The 11861-nt window shown below is 46.7% G+C and overlaps 2 protein-coding genes across 4 annotated transcripts in view; one reads left to right on the forward strand and one right to left on the reverse strand.

Moving 5' to 3' along the window:
* ccdc85cb (coiled-coil domain containing 85C, b) overlaps positions 1–3316 on the forward strand; it is a 31732-nt gene extending 28416 nt beyond the window's left edge. For both annotated transcript variants that reach the window (XM_060042418.1, XM_060042419.1), the window contains one exon: positions 1055–3316. In XM_060042418.1, coding sequence (XP_059898401.1) covers positions 1055–1144 — 90 coding nt within the window. In that variant the 3' untranslated portion in view covers positions 1145–3316. The remainder of the gene's footprint in view (positions 1–1054) is intronic.
* Positions 2306–11071, reverse strand: LOC132450331 (cyclin-K-like). Of its 2 annotated transcripts, XM_060042413.1 has the most exons (11): positions 10934–11071; positions 10008–10198; positions 9628–9709; positions 8326–8457; positions 7960–8065; positions 7571–7628; positions 7110–7279; positions 6274–6494; positions 6125–6155; positions 5544–5633; positions 2306–5438 (listed from the first exon to the last, which is right to left on the reverse strand). In XM_060042413.1, exons 1-11 carry the CDS (start codon positions 10940–10942, stop codon positions 4756–4758), a joined length of 1773 nt encoding a protein of 590 aa, XP_059898396.1. In that variant the 5' UTR covers positions 10943–11071; the 3' UTR covers positions 2306–4755. The 2 variants fall into 2 exon arrangements, with proteins under 2 accessions (XP_059898396.1, XP_059898395.1); XM_060042412.1 differs by having other exon boundaries at positions 2306–5633.
* Positions 11072–11861: the final 790 nt, after the last annotated feature.

Here is an 11861-nt window from a genome sequence, read left to right on the forward strand (position 1 = left end):
AGGGCAAAGGTCCCCCATGCCACCCACTCCACCACAACCATCACCCAACCATCATGGGAGCCCCCCCATAAAGGTGTCCTCTACTAGGAACCCTTTAAGAAGAGGGACTCGTTCCTGAGCTGTCAGGGCGATTAAACCGGCGGGAAAACCGAATTAAACCGCTGTCTCCTCCATGTTGTTGAAAAGCCTGGCCGAGGTTATAACAGCTCTGCTGATTAGAGAGTGGCTGAACGAGAGGGGGGGGGGGGGGGGGGGAAGAGAGGGAGACGGAGAGATAAAGAGAGTGCAGGAGGGAGTTGGATCTGGGGAGGGAGGGCACGAGAGGGGTGGAGGGAGATAAAAAAAAGCGAGAGAAAAGAGAGAGCGAGAAAGGAGCCCGAGATGAATAGCACGCGAGCCCATGAGAGGGATAGCATGCGCTATCTGGGCCAGGCCGAGGCATTTGACAGGCCAGGAATCTGGGGGACGCACAACAATAGCACCTTTGTAGTGCCCCCGGGCACTCTGCGGGGCTCCCCCGACCACAGGGTTACTTCGATAGCAGAGCTCTGCTCTAACCTCTGTGTGTGCGCGCGTGTCTGCTGCTGCGACTCCATTAGCTCAACCTGGAGATGAAAGTTGTTGTTTTCTACTCTGGGTCTTTCGTGATTTGGGGTTTCACTCTGCCTGACTTTTCTATCTTCTCCTTGTTGTTGTTGTTTTCTTCTTCTACCTTTCCTCACCTGTCCCCACTCCTGTTGGATATCCTTTTACTCTCTCTCTCTCTCTCTCTCTCGCTCTGTCACTGTCTCTCTCTTTGTCTCTCTCTCTGTCGCTCTCTCGCACTCTCTCTCTCTCTCTCTCTCTCTCTCTCTCTCTCTCTCTCTCTCTCTCTCTCTCTCTCTCTCTCTCTCTCTCTCTCTCTGTCGATCTATCACACTCGCTCTATCTCTTTCTCTCTCTCTCTCTCTCTCTCTCTCTCTCTCTCTCTCTCTCTCTCTCTCTGTCGATCTATCACACTCGCTCTATCTCTTTCTCTGTCTCTCTCTCGCGCTCTCTCTCTCTCGGCATGCAGGTGGTGTGGAGGAAGCTGGGCGATGCCGCTGGATCAAAGCCGTCTGTCCGACAGCAGCTCTCTGGGAATCAGTTCAAAGGGCCTCTGTAGCACGGCAACCACAAAGAGCGTCCCGTGTTCAAACCTGAATCCACTTCGTATTACCTGCCTACACTTCCCATCATGCCGTGCTCCTTACTGCCTACCGTACCCAGTACCTGCCACTTTATCGTCCATACACAAGACTGGATCGAGATAGGATCCCCTCAAACTTCAGAGTGGGACTTGTAGTCTCCACCCTCTCCAGTGGTACAACCCTATTATGCATAAAAATGTTTTTTTATTTGGCCTCATAAAAGTGTTGACAACTGGCAGCTAGTTTCACTTCTTTGCCACTTTCTTTGTTTCACTTTCGGCTTTGGTTTGATTGTACGTTATTTTGTCCCTCTCATAAACACACAAAAACGTGGGTCACATAAAACATTGTATGTGACCCGTTTTTTTATTTTCACTTTAGAATCCTTGACATTCACACATGTACCAGTTCGAGCTGTCTGGTAATGCTGACGTGGTGTCAAGCCAACAAGAATTTAGGACGCTAATGGTCCAAACCAGTCTCGTGGAAATACGTGACACTGTCACGTCACGTCATTTAATCTATTCATTCGTGATCTGGGACACGTAATTTCAAATTTTTCGTGCCAAAAGCACCAAAAAAATGGCGCGATTTTTTTTTTAATGACGTGTCCCAGATCACGAATGTATAGATTAAAAGACGTGACAGTGTCACGTATTTCCGTGAGAATGGGTTGAATGGTCGGAACACTTTAGAAGTGAGACATTCGTGTTAAGGCAATATATAGACCCCGTACCAGCTAACCTAACTCCCTTTGAAATGAGCTCCTTCACTCCTTATTGCGCCATGAGTGCTATTAGCATTAGCCTCTCAAAGTTGTTAACCAAGTGAATCCCCAGTGTGATCTTGCACCTTCTGCTCGTTACGCAGGTCTATTCAAACGACAGTAGCCTATATGGAGCACTGTTAACCTGTGTATAATATGTACAAATCTATAGCACTACTTGGTTGATATTGATAATATCTAGTTGATTTTTTAGTTCATATCGTTTTTTGTTCTTTTTGTATGTATCCTTGTGTGGCCATGTGATCAAATATTATATAGACCTGTCGTTTGCCAAACCAGACGACTGGATTATGAACAGGGTTTTTGATTTGAATGAACCTTTTCACAGTTCCTTTTGTTTTTTTGTCCCTTGGCTGAAAATGTGTAAAGATATTTTTTTTATTAAATCACCTCAATCAGTATACACTTGACAATCACGCTCTCAGGTTTGGGGGTCTTTTCCCTTGCCCATCTGTGTGTCTGTGTCTGTGTCTGCGTGTGCGTGTGCGTGTGCGTGCCTCCAAACGCGAGCTAATGGAGTTAAGACTTGCTCTTCTGAAATTGTAGTATGCTTGATAATCTTGTTTTCCCCCCCCAATTATCGGACCCTACTTCTGACACAATTAGAATCTGCTGAAGACATTTGCTACATCATCATCCTAGGCCGTCACACAAAGGTGATTGACAATTAATTTGTTGATAATCTCATAGCACCCTGAGATACAATGCAGAGTAAACTATTGACATCCAACTATCCAAACCGAAAATGTTTTGCGTACACCTTGTTTTGTGGATTCAGCAGATGTGTTTGTGCAGGGCATGCTTTTGATTTTTGGTTCATACTGTAAGATTGATTAAGTCTACCCTTAGATGTCACTTTTAACAGGAATTTCTCCTTGATGTCAGAATGAACAAGCACTGTTAGCCAATATGTTTATGTTAAGTCTATGATTTGCGATTCAATTGGAAAAGTGACCTCTGTTTTGGCCTCTATGTCCTACAGCTCAGGATCTTCCATTTCCAGTTTTTAGTTGTACGAAGTGTAGTTAAGGGTGCTTTCCGTTCTTATATCTCAAACCATTGGTCTGCAAAAATCTTCATTTCTTTTATGTAATTTTTTCTACCCATTTGAAGCCATGATACAGTTGTAGACCTACATTCTGTTTGATCTGTAACCTGCCACTTGTTTTATGCATGGTGTTCTGAATTGGAATTATTCTTTTTTATTTAATGTCTGTCGTTTTTCATGCAGATGTGCAAAACCATGACACAGAATTTATAGAATATACCATGTAAATGTCGATTTCTGTAGCAAAGGCATGATTTATGAAACACACCAATATCAGGTATTGGCGGCTATAAATAAAATAAATACACACGACTTTTAGCGGTGAAAGTGAGAAAATCTATTCATTTTAAAAGCTTTGCTGTGAATCGGGGACAGCGCGACCGATTCAACTTGAGTAAGATTGCCCCCTGGTGGAAATGTACAATAACACTATTTAGCTATTCTCTCCCTGGTCAAGGGCTTGGGAAGCTGGGACTGGCGTCCGCCTATTATTCACCGCGGGTCGACAAATACACAAGTGTGAGCCATTACAAGCGGCTTGAAAGTAGTTCTATGCCATTTCTTTTGTTTCAGTGATACATCTAGGTGGTCACATCCACTTGTGATGATGATTTCATCCAACAGCTCATACAAACTAACAACTGTCAAACATTTAATCTAAAAAAGTATATCCAATGTTCAAAATGGTTGGGGAAAAAAATCGGAAAACCTTTTGGAAAATGCATCTATTATTTTCCAAGTTCCATGTGGGAGATGAACTGGGAGGGGCTCGTTAGCTAAAGTTCTCAGCGGCGAAGGCACATCTGGATAGAAATTCTAGATTTCAGATAAAAACAAACAGCGCTTGGGCCATCCAGTTTTAGGCATGGATGATTTAATGACAGCTTCAAGTTTGGTTACTCATATAGCACTGTCCCCTGCAGCTCAACTCAAACCATGGAAAGCATCCCAACATGTCTATAATAATGGATTGAAATTAATACGTCTAATAGCTTATCTTCCTCTGCAGAAAGCACACGTTTAGCTGTATGAAGAACAAAAAAGAAAATCACTGATATAAGGTGGAATGTTGAAAGCAAAACGAAAAAAAAAAAAAAAACTCAAATACATTTCACGTTAGATAACATAAAAGTTGAGTGAAAAAGTCAAAAGAAAGAAATGCGCGGGGAACTAGTAAAAAACTTTTATTTAAAACCTAATCTGAGATGGGTTGAAACAATAATGCTGAAACACTCAAACGGGGGCGCGAAACAATTTCTTCTTTGCAAGTGGCCATTTCTACGTCTTCCATTCAAAACAATATGCACTGCCAATAGTACGGCAATGGGTTTACAGTCTTACAAACCGAGTGTGTCCGTCACATATTATGGCTTTATCTCATAAAAAATAAATCGTAAGCAAAAATAATTCCCACTGCGCATTGGGATGCCAGCCGAGTGTGGGGGGGGGGGGGGGGGGGGGGTCCGTTGTGAAATTCTGGAACATTTCAGCTGCCATGCTTTAAGGTCCCTAACGGGTTTGGTGCAGTTGGACCCTTTCTCTGTCACGTCCGTTGTACCCTCTCTCTCCCCTGCTCCTCTCTCTCCCCTGCTCCTCTCTCTCCCCTGCTCCTCTCTCTCCCCTGCTCCTCTCTCTCCCCTGCTCCTCTCTCTCCCATGCTCCTCTCTCTCCCCCCTTTCTTCCCTCTCTCTCTCTCTGTATGTCTCTCTCTCTCTCTCTCTCTCTCTTTTCTCTCTCTCCGTCTGTCTCTCTCATCTCAACCAGCCGTGGTTCATGGGCATGCCGCCGGGCTGTCCCGGTAGAGGTGGGGGGTGGTACCCTGGGATCCCCAGCGGAGGCGGAGCATACTCGTGACCGGGGGGCGGGGCATACTCATGACCCGGGGGCGGGGCGTATTCGTGCCCCGGCGGGGCGTACTCGTGTCCCGGGAGCTGGGCGTACTCCAGTCCCTGGTGCTGGGCGTACTCCAGTCCCTGGTGGGGGGCGTAGTCGTGACCCTGGAGGGGGGGGTAGTCGTGACCGGGGGGGGGCGGGTACTCGTGGCCCAGGGGCATCCGGGGCGGCGGGTGCGGGTAGCTGTGGTTGTAGCCGGGCGGGGGGAAGGCCGGCGGCATGGAGGGGGGGTAGGAGGTGGGGGGAGGAGGGGGGGGTCCCGGCGGGGGGGCGTTGGGCGGCGGGTAGGCGTGGTAGGGGGGCATGGGGTGTCCGTAGGCGGGGGGCATGGGCGGGGCGTAGGCGGGCGCCTCCGTCTTCATCAGGGACTGCAGGCTCTGGAAGCCCTCGCCCGACATGTAGGAGCTGGTGGTGGACATGATGTAGTTGGAGGGCGGCGGGGGCGGCGGGCGGTGGGGGAGGGGGGGCGGGACGGCCGGGGGAGGCGGGGCCTCCTCGGGGACCGGCTCGGGCTCGGCGGGCGGGGCCGGGGCCGGGCGCTCTGCGGAGCAAAGAGAGGCGAGGGCGGAGGCGTTAGGGGGCCGCGGGGTTACACCGAGAGCCGCGCCGACGCGCAGAGGGCGGCGAAGGCTGTCGGGGCACTCACCTGGGGGGGGCAGGGAGGTGGGCAGGGGGGGCTGGGGGGGCTGGGGGGGCTGGGGGCTCTCCAGGCGAGGGATCTTTAGGCCAACAGGTTCTGCGAGGGGGGGGGAAACGTTAGGATGACCCGACACGAGACCGACCTTGATGGAATCAAAAAGGTTGACGAATGACATTGTAAACATCCTTTTAAATAAAGTTATGCTGAACTATACTCATGCATAAAGTAACATTAAAAGTTTGGTTTAAGCTTAGATTTGACATTTAGCCCAACCGGTCGGGTTTATTGGGATAGTTGGAAACGGTTTACATTCACACACACACATCTAACCAGCAACGGGGGGCCTAACAACACCCAATTTAATTCAAATTCATAATAAAATACATATCAATGATCAAATCAATTTTTTACTTAAAAAAAAGTAATTGCACTTTCCCTGCCTCTCAAGATCACAAGATTTGGGATTTATAATATATTTGAACCAGGTTGGGAGCTCAAATAGGCTGCAGTTCACTTACTGGCCAAAGGGGGCAGTTATGAGTGATATCGGATTACCACACATAGTACCCTAAAGCAATAGATCTTACCTGGAGCTTTGGGTTCATCTTTTGGGGACACCTGAGAAACACAATAAAAGGTAAGAAAGAGTAAAAAAAGAATTAAAGACCAAACCAAGTGGTCCAACTCTTAGTGAAGTCATTCAAACAAGAGTTGAGGGGGCAGTAGCTGGACTTACGTGGGGCCGTTTGAGTGGGAGGGCGGGACTGGCGCCCTGGGGCGAGGTCTTCTTGGGCTGTGGGGGCAGTGGTGGGTTGGCCCCGGGCGGGGGTGCCTGCGGGGCTGGGGGAGCCAGGGAGGGGGGCTGGGGCTGGGGGTGGGCACGCTCCTTCTCCTGGATCTGCTGGGGGATGGGCTTGTTGCCCTGCGAGTACAGGTCCAGGATCTGGTGGCAGATGTCTGGTAGATGGGGGGGGGGGGGGGGGAGGGGGGGAAGGTTCCAGCGGTTACACAGGTACTAGCTGTTACACAGATACTAGCTGTTAGCCGGGTACTAGCTGTAGCTGGGAGCTAGCAGTGAGCCGGGTGCTAGCTGTGAGCCGGGAGCTAGCAGTTAGCCGGGAGCTAGCTGTGAGCCGGGAGCTAGCTGTGAGCCGGGAGCTAGCAGTGAGCCGGGAGCTAGCAGTTAGCCGGGAGCAAGCTGTGAGCCGGGAGCTAGCTGTGAGCCGGGAGCTAGCTGTGAGCCGGGAGCTAGCTGTGAGCCGGGAGCTAGCTGTGAGCCGGGAGCTAGCTGTGAGCCGGGAGCTAGCAGTGAGCCGGGTGCTAGCTGTGAGCCGGGAGCTAGCAGTTAGCCGGGAGCTAGCTGTGAGCCGGGAGCTAGCTGTGAGCCGGGAGCTAGCAGTGAGCCGGGAGCTAGCTGTGAGCCGGGAGCTAGCAGTTAGCCGGGAGCAAGCTGTGAGCCGGGAGCTAGCTGTGAGCCGGGAGCTAGCTGTGAGCCGGGAGCTAGCTGTGAGCCGGGAGCTAGCTGTGAGCCGGGAGCTAGCCGTTAGCCGGGTGCTTCTGTACTTCCAATACCTTCCAGCAGCTCCACGGGCACGTCCTGGACGAACTGCTCCCACCAGCGGCGCGACGACTGCTTCGAGACCCAGCCCTGGAGGTCGAACTTGGAGAGGCGGCCTGCCAGGTACATGACGGCCACGGCGATGATCTCGGGCTCCCACTGGACCGACAGCATGGTGCACAGGCTGGAGGGGGAGGCATTAACAGCCATATTATGAAGCTATTAGCCCAGACAGAGTGTGGGCCCAATCTTATCCTTTTGCATTTGTTGAAGACATGACGGAAATGTCAGTCGTATGGGAAGAGGCCTTAATGCTGCTTAACGAGCGAGTCAAACTACATCACTCTCAAAAACTACATTTAGGTCAATTAACGGGGATGGCTAAATGGAAAGATAAAAGTGCTATTCAGCTAATATCTTTGATGTCAAATTCTGAGGTTAAAAAGAGGATCTAGACTGATCGGTATGGACTCACCTGTCATTGACAAAGGTCCATGCCATCTGCAGCACTTTGCACACCTTACTTTTGTCCCCTTCAATGACCAAAAAAAAATCGATATGAAATTGATGTTTGTATGTTATCAATTTATTTGCTGTCTCTTCTGTTTGTACTTTTTATATTTATTTATTGGGGACTACGGATGCAAATTAGCAGCTCTGCTATAATCCGGCATGTTTACAAAAATCTTTAAAACTCAATGTTCATTAATGTGCACTGTCCCTGTTAAAAAATAAAGCATTTATTATTATTATTATTATTATTATTATTATTATTAAATGAAACAGCAGCAATAAAAAAAAATCTATCAAATCAACTCTATCTTTTTTATATTTTCACATAATGGAAAAATGTTTCTCCTTCACCTTTGAGCTGCTTGACGTAGCGAAGCAGGAACATGTAGGGGTGCTCCACCTGCAAGTCAAACTTGATGGTCTGCAGAAGGATCCTCTCCAGCACCATCACCTCCTCCTGTCACCAAATACACACACACAGTCAGCCAGCCAGTCAGCCAGTCAGCCAGCCAGTCAGCCAGCCAGCCAGTCCCATCCTAGGAAAACACTCATCAGCAGTTGCCCCCCTCAACAGTTTTTCTCCATCATCAAGTCATGATTCATAATCCAGGCCCAGTGCTCCCTCACAGCGATGTGTGATCACACCTATGTGCTTGAGTTGAGCTCTAACGGTCTTGTTTGTGGTCGAGTGAGACATGTTAACAGAAAACACTGCACCTTGGGGTCATCTCCAAACTGGGCGAACTGCACGTCGTTGAGCAGGCTGCGGGCCGTCTTGATGATGTCCTTACATTTCTTGGGCGTCTCCTCCACCTTCCCGGCCAGGAAAAGGCAGCAGCCACCCGTTACCTAAAGAGCGGCAGACGTCACGGTGACAAGGGATAAACAATTGATACACAATTGAGGCCATTTCTCCGAAGAACAATAACGCGGAAATTATGTCCCACCACAAGAGTGTGCAGTTTAGTGTTGTGGTTTGGAATTTATCCAAGCTGGATGACAAATGAGGAAGTAAGCCAAGCTTAATAAGGCAAAAGTGGCTGACCCAATATCCGCTTTGAAAATATCAGGTTGGTTTATAAAATTAATGCTTGATAAAACTGGAGTATCCTTGCTCTTATTGACCCGATCAATACAGTATCAGATCAATAACAGGAGATTATGCCTCCATAAATCGACCCTTCTCCTCTGGTCTGGTTTCAATTTCTTCTGCCGAGTATTTGGGTTTGTCAGAATACGGTGGAATGGGTCAGCCAAATGTGCCCCTCTCATTAAACTCGTCAGTGTCCGAGTCAGACATTGTGTAATTAGGGAATTGCGGAATTCTCCATACAGCTATGATAGCTGCTAAACGCTAATTAGGAGTAGAAGGGTTGCCAATGGCTCCCCAGCTGCCTAATTTCGTAACACCGTCCGGAGCACACGTGAGAGGAAGTTGGATGGGTTGAACAAAAAACCAAGGCTGATTTACATCTCAACACAGCGGATGTCAACAGCAAACCAGCCAAATCCTTAAAGGAACTAGAGTTTATCCACCCTCCTAATCCTGTCCTCAGACTCTGTTGCTCCAGATACATAACGTTGAGCCTGTTTATAATCTCATATTTTCTATTAATTCCACTACTCGACATGTAGATTAGACGACCAATCAAAGTACTAGACGTAGTCTATGTCAAATTATTCAGGGTGCATTGGTTGTGAAAACAAGATTTGATTTAACATCCGGGGTTAATTAGTGATAATCTACCATTGATTGTGTGGTTATTTGTAGCTGGTAGAATAGTAGAGATACGTTACTTAATTCATTGCAATCACTGTCGCCAATATTTCTGCTCACAGGACGATTTGTTATAGTGAAACTCATAATTTGATTTTTTTGATTTGATTGATCGCCCAAACCAAATTCAACCCACAATAAATGCCCAGATTATTTAAAAGTATATGGAACTGCAGAACTGAAAAGAAGTTACACACAACCTAACAAGGAAATTCAATCTTTTAAGTGTCAGTTGAACTCACGTATCGGGGGAATTGTTTGAAGGAGTGGAACATGTAGAAGCGATGAAAGTAGATGATGCCTGTTGCCAGCGTATCATAATGTCTGAACAAATCTTTGAGGATTTTCACATGACACCCAAATACAGGGTTCAGGTTGTTTAGGTTGGTCAGAAATATCATAAGGAAAGTTCTGACCAACTGCTGTGATCTGTTTGCTATAAACAACATGATCTAGCAGAAACCAATCTGAAACTAAAATGATGCATTTATATTTCATTACGAGCGAATGGGAGTATTTCAGACATTATAGATATGTTAAAAAAAAGAATGACCTCACATTGTGGCAAAATATATAGACTCAATCGTATGTTTTGCCTAATCTCAATCCACAACAAGGATACAGGCCAAGTCGGGTTCCCACGTCGAATATAAAGCGGGCGCCTTCCCTCCGGTAGCGGGCCTCAATGCCGCAATCAAGACCCTCCGACTGGGAGGGTGTGTGGGCCAGGTCCTTCTTGTCCCAGTACCAACAAGGTTTGATGTGGTCCAGAAACGCTTGGCCCGTGATGGACGCCATAGTGTCCTTGGACTCCTTCATGAGCAGAGGGGAGGAAGCAGATGAAGGCTCTGCTGCACTGGACTATGATGGAGAAATGTATTGTTGTACTGTACTTTGTATTTAAAACGTCAACTATCTGGACTGCCTGTACTTCAAACTTCTTCGGTGAAGTCGGTCAAAAGAGAAGGCTTGTTAAACGGTTAACTGATAGTATAACGGTTTTACATTATACTGGCATTGACGTGTGATTGCCCATTTACATTAAAATGTGCATGTGATGACATCCATTTCCATGTGCATGTTCAATGTCTATACTAAGAGTTCATAGTTCAACAGGGTGTGTTGTGTGCTGCATGATCACCTGGACTTACAAAAAATACTCAACGTTGAAGATAAGGTAAACAAAACAAGAATGGCAAAGAGTCTTGACTTTGTACAAGCCATTAGTTTCATGAATGACTAAAGAACAACAAGTTGGCTACATGAGGGATACTTTGTATTGGAATAATTGAGTTTTATGCAACTTACAAGTTATATATAAGCCAGTATACTACAATTAGAAAGAGTAAACATGCCGTGGTGGTTGTACAAGAAGTGATGCTGTATGTAACATCCCGTGCAAGGAATTTTATTTGTAATGACGACAGCTCACGCCGTTAGCAGACTTCACTTCAAAGCTAAAGCTAGGAACTTTCCGACGTGTCAATTGCGTCTATCAGAGGGATTTCCACAAGGCATTGTGTCAAAACATATGGAAACGAAACATACCTTTAACATGAATCCTTCGTGTTTTACTAACTGAATCCAATCGGTCTGAAGTAGGTCCACTTTTAAGATGAAATTGGTATCAAGAGATAAACAGCAGAGCCCATTCTAAGAAGGGCACCGCCATTTTGGAAAACGTTCACAGAATACGTCAGACGTGACGTCGCTGTATCTTTGATTTATATTTAAATATTATCATATCATAGCAATATAATGAATTCCAAACCGCATAATTATTTAAATGCATTAATTTAGCTCTTGAAGCATTACTTTTTTGTATTTCTCTTAACTTCGTATATAAACGTATAAAATGTTGCTTCTCTTAGCGTACACAAGAGGGAGACAAATCATTTTGAATGGCCGCGGAACATGATTCAGAATTAATACGTTTCGAAAGGGCATTTGTAGTAGACCTCGACAACAAAATAAGGTTAAAAAAAATACAATATAGTGCTATCCCTTTATGCTCTCTGACTCAAGCTATGTGCTTCAATTAGAAAGAAACTGAATGAGTTGACCCTTGCCTTCATGGCCAAGATAATTGAGATTTAGACACAAATTGAGAAACCTCAGTTTAAATAGTCTAACATTTCCCTGGCTTTCCTTCAGCTCCCTGTCCCCCGAGCCTCACTTATGAGATAACACTGCATTAAATCATTTAGGCCTACTTTATCCAAATAAAACATTCGGAACCTCTATGTATTATATATTAACGTGTCCTCGGACGAGCCCCGTTAACTAAATTTCTATGTGTCCTGTAAAAATGAAAAAGGAAAGAAAAGTAAAAGCCCTGACATTGTTGTAGGCCTATAGCCCCATAGAGCCGCTCAGTCTGCCACTCAATGAGTCTACGCATGCATGCACACACACGCACGCGCGCGCGCACACACACACACACGCGCGCGCGCGCACACACACACACACACACACA

This window comes from Gadus macrocephalus, chromosome 21, assembly GCF_031168955.1.
Source record: "Gadus macrocephalus chromosome 21, ASM3116895v1".
Taxonomy (NCBI): Eukaryota; Metazoa; Chordata; class Actinopteri; order Gadiformes; family Gadidae; genus Gadus; species Gadus macrocephalus.

What these genes read in the sequence shown, in the direction of transcription:
- LOC132450331 (XM_060042412.1), bottom strand. An exon ending in CTACGTCAAGCAGCTCAAAG is followed by an intron (nt 7,629 to 7,959) that starts GTGAAGGAGAAA and finishes TGGTCATTGAAG; the next exon opens with GGGACAAAAGTAAGGTGTGC. An exon ending in TGGACCTTTGTCAATGACAG is followed by an intron (nt 7,280 to 7,570) that starts GTGAGTCCATAC and finishes CTCCCCCTCCAG; the next exon opens with CCTGTGCACCATGCTGTCGG.